We start from the raw sequence: 14,341 nt of genomic DNA on the forward strand, positions 1-14,341 counted from the left end.
ATGTACCCCAATGTTCATCGCAGCACTGTTTATAATAGCCAGGACATGGAAACAACCTAGATGTCCATCAGCAGATGAATGGATAAGAAAGCTGAGGTACATATACACAATGGAGTATTACTCAGCCGTTAAAAAGAATTCATTTGAATCAGTTCTGATGAGATGGATGAAACTGGAGCCGATTATACAGAGTGAAGTAAGCCAGAAAGAAAAACACCAATACAGTATACTAACACATATATATGGAATTTAGAAAGATGGCAATGACAACCCTGTATGCAAGACAGGAAAAAAGACACAGCTGTGTATAACGGACTTTTGGACTCAGAGGGAGAGGGAGAGGGTGGGATGATTTGGGAGAGTGGCATTCTAACATGTATACTATCATGTAAGAATTGAATCGCCAGTCTATGTCTGACGCAGGATACAGCATGCTTGGGGCTGGTGCATGGGGATGACCCACAGAGATGTTATGGGGAGGGAGGTGGGAGGGGGGTTCATGTTTGGGAACACATGTAAGAATTAAGGATTTTAAAATTAAAAAAATAAAAAACTGGAAAAAAAATTTGGTGAACTTGGTAAAAATACAGTATCAAACCATCTGGATGTGGATTAGGGAAGGTGTTTTACTCCTATTTCAAGTCACTAGTACATATTGAGTATCTTGACTCGAATTTTCTGTTTCTTTTTTTCTTAACCAATGTTAGCATATTCTATTTTCCCAGAAATTTGCAAATCACACATCCTGTTCATGACACCTTCTTACTTAATACCATATATCCCCGTTGTCAGCAAGCACATCCTCTGATGGAGCTGTGAAGCACTGGGGTGTGCTCTCTGTTTCACTCATCTGTCCCTCTCAGTAGATTAAGGTCAGTTGTCCATTTTACGGTTCTGAACAGTGTGACTGTTGTTTGGGTTCTATCTCTGTGGTGAACAAGCCACCCACAACGCAGTTGCTAGAACAACAGTCGTTTAATTGCTCAGGAATTTGGGCAGGGCTCAGCCAGGCAGTTTTTCTACTATTGGTAGTGTCTGTTGTAGTCCCCAATGAAGCTGGGAGCGTGGATGGGGCCAGAACGCCCTAGATGCGCCTCCCGTGAGGGCTGATTTGGTTTCTCTCTCTTTCTCCCCTCGTAGACCCTCCTCCTCCACAGCTGCTACCCTGTTCCCCTTCCGTGCCTTCTCTCCAGTAGAGCAGTCAGGGTTGCCGGTCCAGTGGGCAGCAGAGCAGATCCGAGAAGCCTGTTGCGTTCTTGCCCTGGACATGGCAGGGCCTCCTTCCCACTGGTCCGCAGCGAGTCAGATGGTCCCTGCAGATGTGAGAGGTGCGAGCAGACTTCCCCATTTATGAGAGCGCTGCGCATGGGGAGGGAGAGGAGGAATTGTTGATGGCATGTTTGCAGACAGTGCATGACTGTGAACATCCTGATACACTCTGAGGAATGTTGGTGTCAAAGGTGAATGTTGTTTGAGTGGATATGTGGTCTATTGTTTGGGTGGATATGTGGGGATCTTAGGAAATCACATAAGGACTGGGACCAGGATAAAGTCCCCATCCTAGAATTTCTTGCTGTCTCGCAGGGACTGTGCACCAACACTGGCATGACTTGGAGTAACTATAGCAATGCTCCAGGAGCCTTGGGAGTTTGTCCTTAGAGTAGTCTTCCCTTAGCTCCCTCACCTGCTGCAGGAGAGGGCATTCTGGCCATTTTACAGAGGAGGAAACTGAGGCTCTGCAATCAGCTGGCTTGCCCTACTTGCTTCCTTCCTCCCCTGCTGCCTGGACTTCATCCCACACCCCTTCTCTAATATTTTCTCTGCTCCCCACAATGCTGTGACAATAACACGCATCGTGCAGGACTGAACAAGCTCCTGATTTCTTGCCCCTTGGTGAGGGGTTGAGTTAAGGAAGTGACGAGGCTTAAGTGCCCAAGTCCTCAGGTCACGCTTCCAGCACTGTGCCCTGGTTCTCTCACTTTCAAGGTTTATCAATGTGGACTTTTGTCCTCCCCTCTCTAAACCTCACTCTACTTGTGTATAAAATGGGAACAGTAACCTGATTGTTGGAGATCAGGGAGCTGGTGCACAGAAAGCACCTAGATTCTCAGCAGTGGCAAAGGGGAGAGAGGGCATTTAGGTTCCCTGAAGCCCAGGTGGCATTAGTGGCAAAGAATCCGCCTGTCAGTTGAAGGGCTGTAGAAAACATGGGTTCAGCCCTTGTGTTGGGAGGATCTCTTGGAGAAGGGCATGGCAACCCACTCCAGTATTCTTGCTTGGAGAATTCCATGGACAGAGGATTCTGATGGGCTACTGTCCACGGGGTCGCAAAGTGTCAGACAAGACTGAAGTGACTTGGCACACACGGGGTCCCCACCCTGACGTGTCCAGCTTCTGCTCTCACCTGGGCTGAGTTAGGAAGGTCGGTGTGTTCGTGGTGAATATACATGTCACAAAGGGCTTGTTTGTTCCTCCTGGAGTAAGAGCCATTGATTTCTAATAAGATGCTCCAGGTGGTGTCAAGAAATTCGCACTTTCTCAGCCGTCTGTCTGGACGTGGCTGCTGAGTAATTTCTTGCTTGTCCTGTTCATGGTGCCAACCTGGGGCTGAGCCCTCCATCTCACAGCGGAGCCTGTGTAAGCATCCCACTCTCCCGCCTTGACAGGGCTGTCCTGTCCCAATGCCTTCTACGAAGGCTTGGCTCTCCTCAGCAAGGCTGGAACACACTGCGAACCAGGACTCAGGGGAGGGAGGCTGCGCTCGCATGCACGTTGATTCACAATGAGTCAACGCTCGCCTGTAACATCTGGCCCTCGGTGTCCCGGCTGTAATAAGAGAACTTTTAGTATCGTTTGGCAAAGCGTTCTCTCTCCAAAGGCCTGATTCTGTTCCCTGAGTTACTATTCATTGTTTTACTGTCCATCAGGGCCTATCCGGATATCTGGTCACATTTTCCTGCAAATAACAATTTTCTGGCAGAGTCGCCACCCAGGTTGATGACTTCTGTGCTGCAGTGTGGTGGTTTCCTGCTGGGGCCCTGGGAGCCTGAGCGAGTGAGGGGATTGTTTCGGAGTGTGTTTCTTCTCTCATCTGTTAATTGTTGAGAGCAGCAAGCTGGTTTGTTGACAGTCTTGGTAACTCTCCATAGCTAGGAAAGCCATCAAGGCAAATTGGAGATGAAGAGAGTAGTGGAAACTCTCATTTGGGATCTGTGTGAACATCCTTCTCCAAGTCAGTTTTGAAGCTACATCTGAAAGGGCCCCGGGAAAAAAATAGAAGTAAATGGATCACAGAAGAGTGTCTCCTTATCTTAATTCGGTTTGGCCGTGAAAGTTGAACAACATCCTCAAAATGCTCTGTGGCTCTAAAAAGTCTTCCTTGCTCCTCTGATCTCTCTGCATTGCAGAGGCAGTGAGTGTCCTACAGTCACAAGAGACTGTGGTTTGGTTGGCTAGGAGACAAGGCACCGCCTTGTACTGTGACTCCACTTGCTGTCCATGAGCTCGGAAGTCGTATCTCAATCACATGCATGGTGTGGTGGTTTAGTTGCTCAGTCGTGTCTGACTCTTTGTGACCCCGTGGATGGTAGCCTGCCAGGCTCCTCTGTCCATGGCATTTCCCAGGCAAGAATACTGGAGTGGGTTGCCATTTCATTCTCCGGGGGATCTTCCTGACGACCCAGGGATTGAACCCGGGTCTCCTCCATTGCAGGCAGATTCTTTACCGACTGAACCATGTAATTTCCCAGGAAAATTAGATTCCCCCCAGTATGAAAAAGATTGTCAATACCTTGGAGCAGGAACTGGTTGGATGCTGTTCATCACTGTACCCACTGCCTGGTACAGTATAGGAGCTCAAATATATTAACTGGCTATCAAAGGACTCAAAATATTTGTTTCTAATTCTTATAATTAAAAGTTGCAAAGGGACATTATGATATCTTATATACTCGAATTCTACTATCTAGGAATGTAAAAATCCATCCATCCATCCATCCATCTTTCTTCTATTCATCCATCCATCCATCCATCCATCTACCCATCTTCATTCACCCTCCATCCTTACAAGGTCAATTGCGGTTTTAACTATTTTCTACTACAAATCTGAGGAAGAGAATTAAAGTACTCCCTCTACTAATGATGTTAGTCTGGGGTCCACTTCCTAATGCTTGGTGGCCTCATGAAGAAATTATATAGTGTGAAAATGAGGAGCATCTCTGCACTGGTGCTCAGTTGCCAGGCTGAAGCCCCAGTCTAGCATCTTCCTGGAAAAATGACCTTGGGCAAGTCATGGTTTTATCATGGATCCATCAGAGATCTAGTGTTGTAAGAACTGAATGAGACAACATGTATAGAGCACGTGGGACAGTGCCTGGCAAGTGGTGAATAAGTGAACAAGGGTGAACTTCTGTTCCCTGAGATTCTAGCCTCATGGAGATGGCGAGATTCCTGCCTTCCTGTCCTCTGTCCCACTGGTATTCCCTCAACATTGTTGTTGTTGTTCATTCACTCGGTCGTGTCTGACTCTCTGCAACCCCATGGACTGCAGCATACCAGGCTTCCCTGTCTTTCACCATCTCCCAGAGCTTGCTCAAACCCATGTCCATTGAGTCAGTGATGCCATCCAACCATCTCATCCTCTGTCACCCCCAACAAATCTGAAGGGCACGTCTGTCTTACAGCAGCTCCTTGTCTCCTGTATATCTCTTTACCCCCGTTCTGCACTCTGTCTCCCATCGGCTGTCTCCATGGCTGGATCTTTGTCTGATGAACGCACTTTGTCGGGAGAGGGGCTGGCAGACCTCCTGCCAGCTCCCCCACTCACAAAGTCCTCCCATGCACCAGTGGCTGACTGGCTGACGGAGGTGACCAGGCCACGACCTGCTGACCTGGAGCCTGCATCTCTCTCCTCTCTTGCAGGGAGTCTGACCTGTTCCTGCTCGACAGCCGCACCCTCTGGGCCTCAGAGGAGGGCTGGCTCGTTTTTGACATCACAGCCACCAGCAACCACTGGGTCGTCAACCCGCGGCACAACCTGGGCCTGCAGTTGTCGGTGGAGACTCTGGACGGTAAGTCCCTGGCCAGCACCCCAGCTCGTGCAGATGTGGCCCGCAACTGTAGGCCCCGGAGGGAGCTCAACTCATGTCTATTAGGACCAGGTTTCCTCTGCTCCCTACCCCATCAGCACTTCCTATCCAGCATCCTAATCCAAATGAAAGCAGTCTCTACCCCTTTTTCATATGGCATTTACACTGTTGGCCAAAGCTGGGTTGGGTAAGGCCTCATTGCTCCAAGTGTGGTTCCAAAGCAGCACAGGTGGCCCCCACCGTTAGAAATGCAGACCCTCTGGCCCGTCCCAGGCCTGCCCTATCTGAACCTGCACTTCAGCTGAGCCCCTAGTGATGCTCGCACATTCAACATCTGAGCTGTGCTGATGCAGGCCCCTCAAATTCAGGACACAGGACATCCTGGGATTTTTGGGCTTTGTAGGATGTTTCATGGTATCCCTGGCCTCTCCCCACTAGAAACCAATAGCCTCTCCCACTTGTGACACCAAAAATGTCTCCAGATATTGTCAGATGTCCCCTGCAGGGCAAAATCTCCCCAGTGAAGGACATTGCACTGGTGTGAGGCATGAACCCCCTTCCAAGAGACTGAGTGTAGTGCCGAATCCCGAATACTTGGAGAACCTACTGTTTGCCCTCCCCCAGCATCTTTCCCACATGCCATGACCGTGTTTTCTGAGAAGGCAGACAGGAAGGCAAGTGGAGCAGTAGGGTGGGCCTGGCTGTGCCAATTTCTCCTTCCACAAAGTCTATTTCTTATGAAGTGGGGGTGGTTTTAGGATGTGTAACATCTTTCTTATACCAGTTTTTAAAAATTTATATTTTAGTGTGTTATGTTGTGTTAATTACTCAGTTGTGTCCAACTCTTTTGTGACCCCCATGGACTGTAGCCCACCAGGCTCCTCTGTCCATGGGATTCTCCAGGCAAGAATACTGGAGTGGGTTGCCATGCCCTTCTCTAAGGGGATCTTCCTGACCCAGGGATCAAACCTGGGTCTTCAGGATTGCAGGCAGATTCTTTACTGTCTGAGACACTAGGGAAGCCCGTATTTTAGTTTAGGTATTAACAATACGTGTTCCAGGCTCAAAATTTAAGTTCCAGATGTGTGCAACACTGAATAGCTTCCCTCTGACGTCCTTCCTCCAGCTGCTGCATTCCACCTCCCAGAGGCAGCTATGTCCGAGTTATTGGGTACTTCCCTTGTGACTCAGCTGCAAGACCTGGGCAAGACCAGGAGCTGACTGTGGCTCAGATCATGAACTCCTTATTACCAGATTCAGACTCAAATTGAAGAAAGCAGGGAAAACCGCTAGACCATTCAGGTATGACCTAAATCAAATCCCTTATGATTATACAGTGGAAGTGAGAAATAGATTTAAGGGCCTAGATCTGATAGATAGAGTGCCTGATGAACTATGGAATGAGGTTCATGACATTGTACAAGAGACAGGGATCAAGACCATCCCCATGGAAAAGAAATGCACAAAAGCAAAATGGCTGTCTGGGGAGGCCTTACAAATAGCTGTGAAAAAAAGAGAGGCGAAAAGCAAAGGAGAAAAGGAAAGGTAGAAGCATCTGAATGCAGAGTTCCAAAGAATAGCAAGAAGAGATAAGAAAGCCTTCTTCAGCGATCAATGCAAAGAAATAGAGGAAAACAACAGAATGGGAAAGACTAGAGATCTCTTCAAGAAAATTAGAGATACCAAGGGAACATTTCATGCAAAGATGGGCTCGATAAAGGACAGAAATGGTCTGGACCTAACAGAAGCAGAAGATATTAAGAAGAGGTGGCAAGAATACACAGAAGAACTGTACAAAAAAGGTCTTCACGACCCAGATAATCATGATGATGTGATCACTAATCTAGAGCCAGACATCTTGGAATGTGAAGTCAAGTGGGCCTTAGAAAGCATCACTACGAACAAACCTAGTGGAGGTGATGGAATTCCAGTTGAGCTATTTCAAATCCTGAAAGATGATGCTGTGAAAGTGCTGCACTCAATATGCTAGCAAATTTGGAAAACTCAGCAGTGGCCACAGGACTGGAAAAGGTCAGTTCTCATTCCAATCCCAAAGAAAGGCAATGCCAAAGAATGCTCAAACTACTACACAATTGCACTCATCTCACATGCTAGTAAAGTAATGCTCAAAATTCTCCAAACCAGGCTTCAGCAATACGTGAACCATGAAATTCCTGATGTTCAAGCTGGTTTTAGAAAAGCAGAGGAACCAGAGATCAAATTGCCAACATCCACTGGATCATGGAAAAAGCAAGAGAGTTCCAGAAAAACATCTATTTCTGCTTTATTGACTATGGCAAAGCCTTTGACTGTGTGGATCACAATAAACTGTGGAAAATTCTGAAAGAGATGGGAATAGCAGACCACCTAACCTGCCTCTTGAGAAATCTGTATGCAGGTCAGGAAGCAACAGTTAGAACTGGACATGGAACAAGAGACTGGTTCCAAATAGGAAAAGGAGTACATCAAAGCTGTATATTGTCACCCTGCTTATTTAACTTCTATGCAGAGTACATCATGAGAAACGCTGGACTGGATGAAACACAAGCTGGAATCAAGATTGCCGGGAGAAATATCAATAACCTCAGATATGCAGACAACACCACCCTTATGGCAGAAAGTGAAGAGGAGCTAAAAAGCCTCTTGATGAAAGTGAAAGAGGAGAGTGAAAAAGTTGGCTTAAAGCTCAACATTCAGAAAACGAAGATCATGGCATCTGGTCCCATCACTCCATGGGAAATAGATGGGGAAACAGTGGAAACAGTGTCAGACTTTATTTTTTCAGCTCCAAAATCACTGCAGATGGTGATTGCAGCCATGAAATTAAAAGACACTTACTCCTTGGAAGAAAAGTTATGACCAACCTAGATAGTATATTCAAAAGCAGAGACATTACTTTGCCGACTAAGGTCCGTCTAGTCAAGGCTATATGGTTTTCCCTGTGGTCATGTATGGATGTGAGAGTTGGACTGTGAAGAAGGCTGAGCACCGAAGAATTGATGCCTTTGAACTGTGGTGTTGGAGAAGACACTTGAGAGTCCCTTGGACTGCGGGGAGATCCAACTAGTCCATTCTGAGGGAGATCAACCCGGGGATTTCTTTGGACGGAATGAGGCTAAAGCTGAAACTCCAGTACTTTGGCCACCTCATGCGAAGAGTTGACTCATTGGAAAAGACTCTGATGCTGGGAGGGATTGGGGGCAGAAGGAGAAGGGGACGACAGAGGATGAGATGGCTGGATGGCATTACGGACTCGATGGACGTGAGTCTGAGTGAACTCCAGGAGATGGTGATGGACAGGGAGGCCTGGCATGCTGCGATTCATGGGGTCACAAAGAATCGGACACGACTGAGCGACTGAACTGAACTGAACTGAACTGGGCCATTGGCTTGTTCTGAGGTTGAGTGAGTTAATACAGAAAACTTTTAAAAAGCATGTCCTGAGGTACACAGGAATCCCTGGGCTTCTTGTGAAAATGCAGATTCTGATTCAGCAGGTCTGGGGCAAAGAGGAGGCTGTGGTCCAAATGCCCCCCAAGCGATGCAGAGGCTGCTGGTCCCCACACTGTGCTTTGAGTAGCGAGGGCTGAGAAGAGGACTCGGCTCGTAATACACATGCCCTAGAAGTTGTTACTACCACCAACGGTGACTCATCCAGGCCCCCCGTGATGAATGTCGAGTTTCCCGTGTTTCACTGTCACAAACAGGGCTGCAGCGCATATGTCCTTGGCCCCTTGAGTGAGTGTAACTCTAGGAATAGTTCCTAAAAGTTACACTGTCTGTTTGTAGTTTTGATCAGTATTATCAATTTACCCTCCTGAGAGGTCATTCCATTTGTATGAGGGCACTGGTGCCCCTTCTTTTTTGGAAGAAAGATGCTCAGTCGTTCAGTCGTATCCAACTCTGTGTGGCCCCATGGACTGTAGCCTGCCAGGCTCCTCTGCCCTTGGAATTTTCCAGGCAAGAATACTGGTGTGGTGTTTCCTCCTCCAGGGGATCTTCCCAACCCAGGGATCAAACATGCCTCTCCCGCACTGGCAGGCGTAGTCTTCATCAGCTTTCAAACTTACCTGTCTTGGCTAATCCGATAGATGACACATGGGATCTCATGGTTTTGCTTTGCTTTTCTCTCCTCTGAACGAGGCTGAGCCCTTCCTCTAAATTTGCCATTTCCTCCTTGTCTGTCTCCTCTGTCCATTGCTTGCAGAGGGTGTTGGGCTTTTTTCTGCTTTACATTTTAGGGACATTTTGTCCTTTGTGATTGAGCTGTAAATATTGTTCCAGTTTTCAGTTTTTCTTTTACTGTGGTCAGTGCTGGGTTTTACCAAGTAGATTTAGACAGCATAGATACATTTTATAATTTTTTCTCCAGGATTATCTGTCTATGGCCACATGCTACATGGGAACGGTCACAGAGTTTAGGGCCGCACTTGTCTTCCATCCAGTCTAGTCTTCTTCCTACTGATGGTTTCCCCCAAGCTTCCCTCCCACCCCAAACCTTCCTTCCCCTTTCCGTGCCCCTAACACGTTAGAGTGGGGTCCTAGAAGGTACTGTAGTTTCCTGTTGTTCTATGCCTGATTGGCAAGCTATGCATGGTGGACCAAATTCAGCCTCCAGCCTGTTTTGGGGTGCCTGTAAGCTAAGAATAGTTGTCAAATTTTTAAATGGCTGAGACAAAATCTTTAAAGACTATTTTGTGACATAAAATTATATGAGATTTACATTTTGGTGTCCGTAAATAAAGTTTTAGTATTCCACAGTCATACTAAGTGGTTTATGCCATCACCTGAGCCTGCTTTTGTGCTATAGCAACAGAGGTGAGGACTTGTGACAGCGACACCATGGCCCAGAAAAGCTGAAAATATTATTTTCAGAAATGCTGTTTATGGAAGGAGTTTGCCACGACCAGAGTTTCTCAAACTGTGTTCTGTGAGGAATCATGATCAGTTACGTGCAAGAAAGGCTAGGTGGGATGAACTAAGTAGGTTTCACTGGAGGACTTATCAGAACCTTTATTTTGCCGATGTCCATTGTGAATCTCCTGATAGGGTCAACAGCATAGATGAATTCCAAACTTATTTGGCAATAGGTTCATTCAGCTCTTCTTTGTTCTTAAAAGTCCCTGTGGAACATATTAGGTATGGGGCACAAGTGAGGCTGAGGGAGACTTGGTTGCTTCCTTCACAGTGACCTTTTCCCTGAACTTGTGGATATGGGTTTGGCCTGCTAACTTGACCTCATGGGTCTGGTGCTCCTCTCTCCTGCCTACCCTTCTGGCTCGGGATGGCTTAGGTTCGGTTTTTCTCTTAAGTGACACTCAACCCAGTGTCAAGCCTGCCAACCCCTTTCTCCCCCACACCCAGGGTCTTTGTCCCCCACCTTTTGCTGAGGCTTGGCATGTACTGAGGTGTCATAGCCCGATGGTTAGAGCTTGGGCTCAGGAGCTGGCTAAACTCCCCAGGTTTGAGTCCCAGCTCTGCTGTTTCTGGCCACATGACCCAGGGTGAGTCACTTAATGCCCCTCATCTGGAAAATGGGGTTAATAATATCTTCCACCTCTCAGGGTGGTTGTGAAGGATTAGATGAGCTCATGCGAGTGAAAAGCTTAATTGCTTAACATGTGGTAGCTGCTAAGCACAAAGTAAGTGCTTTCTGCCATTGTCTCCTATAATCCTCACCATTACCAGTTGGGTGGATGCTATTATTAACATCTCCATGGGACAGGCGAGGGAACTGAGGCCCCTGAGGGGTGTTGAGTCTCCATATTCCATCAGCTGCCTCCGTGCAGGAGGAGTATAGCCTAGGGGCCGCAAGATGCTGCCTAGAGTTAGGGTAAGGGTCTGATGCCGGGCCTCTGACTTGGTGCCTCACCTCCTCCTCTCCTTATGGGGCCCTGGAGTTGGGCATGGATGCTGCCGCCCTGGGACCTGACTTGTCCAGGTGCTGTGCACGCTGAGGCAGCAAGTTTGGTCTGGTTGCCCAAGTCAGGGAAGGCCCACCCACCCACACCATCTGGGAGGGGCAGAATATTCAGTGGCCAGCTGGGCATGTGAGTTTCGGGATCTTTGAAGGGGGGATGAGATAAAAAGCGAGAGAGCCCAGCATTTCTGAGACCACAGGCTCCTGGCTGGGAAACTTTTCCTCCACGGGGTTCCTTCTGCATCAGAATCCTCAGGGTGGCAGGCACATTGAACATACAGATTCCCAGGCTCCACCCCCAGACCCTCTGATGGCAAGTCCCCGAAGATGGGCCCAGGAATCTGCCTTTTCTTGCAAGCTCCTCAGTAACTTGGGATCTGGCCCAGTAATAAGATTCTGTTGAAGTCATGCCCCATGTTTTGGGGTACACTGTTTATAAGATGGTGCTCAGGCTGGCCACATCTAAACGTGAGTTCAAACCATCTCATGTTGGATGCCTACACAGGTGCAAGATCAGCGGGGCCTGCTGGGGAGTCTGTGAATGTTGGGGTCCACGTGATGGGCAGATTAGTGGGCAAATACTGTGTGCCAGCCTTGCGTGGCCTGTGGAAATAGCCTGGTCCCTGCCCTGGGACCTGCTAGCTGCTAGGTGTAACATGAACTCAGTGAGGATCGCTGCCTTGGACGGCACCTGGAGAGGACGAGTTCCAGGGCATGGCACCCGTGCCCAACTCCCAGTGCCCCATCTGGGAGGAGAGGGGATGGGGCGCTGAGCTAGGCATGCAGCATCTTACAGCGAGCTCACTTCCATCCTTGTGAAGTACAGGAGTTACAGACCTCCTTTCCTGATGTTTGGTGCGAGGTGAGGTGAGCCCGGTCTCCAAATGCTGCCTGAGACCACCCAGGAAGCGTGTATCTGTTTCCTCTTCCTCCAGCTGCAGCCCTCCTGTCAGAAAGTGTGCACAGCTGGGGCCTCCGCCAGCCAGCAAGCCCATAAACCCCTCGGGCACCTGGGGCTCATCAGGAACCAAGTGGAGAGCCTCATCTCATCTCTGAGGATGGGATGCTGCCGGAAGGAGGGCTGGTGTCTGCTGTCCCGCCTTGCACAGACGAGGACAGGAAGCTCCTCCCCTGCCCCAGCCACACAGGCTGGGCACCCTCCCACCCCCCAGGGGTGGTGGGAGAGGGGAGAAGAGGCCTCCTGAGCAGAAGGGACCCTGACACTAGAGTGGAGGGCTTTCCAGCTGGCAAGGGGGCTGTCCAGGAGGTGCTACTGAGAGCTGAACCCTCACAGCCTGCCTGGACCAGGGGGTCTCATGCAGGAGCAGAAGGGGGTTAGGCCTGCAGCTCCTGCATTGACTCCAGGACCCAGGAGCCTGGTGCTCCACAGGGCGGCCTCATGTGATCTTAGGAATTCAGTCCAACCTTCTGATGCCATGTCCCTTGTTCCTCGGGCATGATTATGGCTGGGAGGAAGAGTGAATTCATGTAAAATGCTGAGCCCAGGGCCAGCACCCAGTCCGCGGAATGACGTCTCCAGTGGCCATACCTGGGGGCAGTGTGTCATTAACAAGCTCCTGCTGGGTGCACAGCTGGCCATGCAGACAGAGCCCGGGACCCTAAAGCGTCTTGGTTTCTGCCTGGCTGTTCTCTCCAAATCCCCTTTCCTGAGAAGGGAGTTTGAAAAAGGACCCAGAAGACAGTGGGTTTCCCACAGGACTAACTAGAGGAGCCAGTGTCACTGAAGTGGCCAGGGGTCCTCCCTCCATTCAAAAATATTAAAAATTACGTTTATAACCATCTGGGTATAACGAATATAATCCTAGCTGGATTAAAAATGAAAACATTGTGTCCAGCCCTAAAAACCTCATGTTTTGTGTCTGATTTTAAGAGACGTTACAGTGTTTTCCTGGGCCCCTAAAAATACCGTGGGCCTGACCACCGGGCCTGATGGACAAGTCAGCCCAGGGCCTGCATGCCAGCCTGGGAAGTGATGATGAACCCTCTGAGCCCCAGCACCTGGTGGTCAGAACCAGCTTCCTACAGTCAAGGGCCTTTTGGCCTACGTTGAAAGCACATTTATTCACTCAACAAACATCTGTGTGGAGCTCTGATGGGCCAGGGGACTATTGTAGACTCTGCTCCAGCTTGAACAAGACAAGGCTTCTCCCATCCTGAGGACGGCTCAGGGGGCTTCCTGCACATGGCATTCATGATACTGCCTCCCATTGCCAAGCAGCGGCGAAGTGAATACTGATTTGGGCTGGAGTCTTTTACATCTTTGCAGACACAGAAGCACCTACTCCTTTTTTCCCAAGACAAGGGTTCCAGTCTCTTGTCCTTACTTACAGGATCCTCCTTCTCTCCCTTGTCTGCTTAAGAAATCACTGACGGCTTGGGAGGGCAGCACTGATCAGCCCTGGCTCCCTGACCCAAGAATATAATCTGAGGGTCTCAGTTCCCCTCTCATACTCTCTCGTAGGGGACCTCCAGCTTCCTGACCTCCCCAGAGCTCCAAGACCAGAAGGGCCCCTTCTGCTCCCACCCACCTATCTCTGCCATCAGGAGGCAGATTCAGGCTCATGCTGGACTTCTATGTGCAGAGAGGCCCTCAGGCTTCTCTCCAGGGCTGCAAGAGTACATATCCCTATTCTTGATCAGCCCAGATGGGATCAAATGGGATTGCGAGGCACTTAAAGGATTGAGGGCATATGCTGTGCAAGTGTGGCGCCAGCCGCAGCAGCTGGGGACAACCCCGGGAGTGAGCCAATCGCCCACAGAGGCCGAGGAGACTAAGCCCCGTCAAGCTGAGGTTGGCGAGCAGTCCACCCGAGGCACAGCTGGCTCCCAGGTGCCTTCGCCCTTGTGATTGCTTCACATCCTGTTTGTTCAGAAGCCAGAGCGAGAGAACCAAGGAAGAGGCCTTGATGACCAGGAGGCTGGGGTGGGTCCTTCCAGGGCTGGTGGTCACTGGCGGCTGGGGTGGCCTTGGGAAATTGGGGCAAGGAGATGTCACAAACATTAACTGTGTTCTCACTGGTCACTTAGTCCATCGAGAGGAGTGGCTGGAATTAATGTGTTTTGCACAATGAAGGAGGAGCATTCTTATGCTCTGGGACTCTGAGGGGCACCCAACAGCTGTAGGCCTGGAAAACAAAGAAGCCACAAGAAAACCACAATGCCCCCACTCTCTGCAGTTGAGCTGCGCTCCCTCCTCTCTGGGCGGCCCATCTTGTGCTTCTCGTCTACTCCTGGGCTCTTCTGGGCTGGGCGTGCCATTTCTGCTCGGGCCACTGGGACCTGCCAGCCGTGGCCTGATGCGCTGGCTCGTCCC

The 14,341-nt window shown here is 49.4% G+C and overlaps 1 protein-coding gene across 1 annotated transcript in view; it reads left to right on the plus strand.

Moving 5' to 3' along the window:
- BMP7 (bone morphogenetic protein 7) overlaps positions 1-14,341 on the plus strand; it is an 86,033-nt gene that overhangs the window by 51,423 nt on the left and 20,269 nt on the right. Inside the window, exon 3 of the mRNA XM_018057630.1 lies at positions 4,921-5,069. Within this exon, the coding sequence (XP_017913119.1) occupies positions 4,921-5,069 (149 nt within the window). The remainder of the gene's footprint in view (positions 1-4,920; positions 5,070-14,341) is intronic.

The sequence above is a fragment of the Capra hircus genome, chromosome 13, assembly GCF_001704415.2.
Source record: "Capra hircus breed San Clemente chromosome 13, ASM170441v1, whole genome shotgun sequence".
Lineage (NCBI taxonomy): Eukaryota > Metazoa > Chordata > Mammalia > Artiodactyla > Bovidae > Capra > Capra hircus.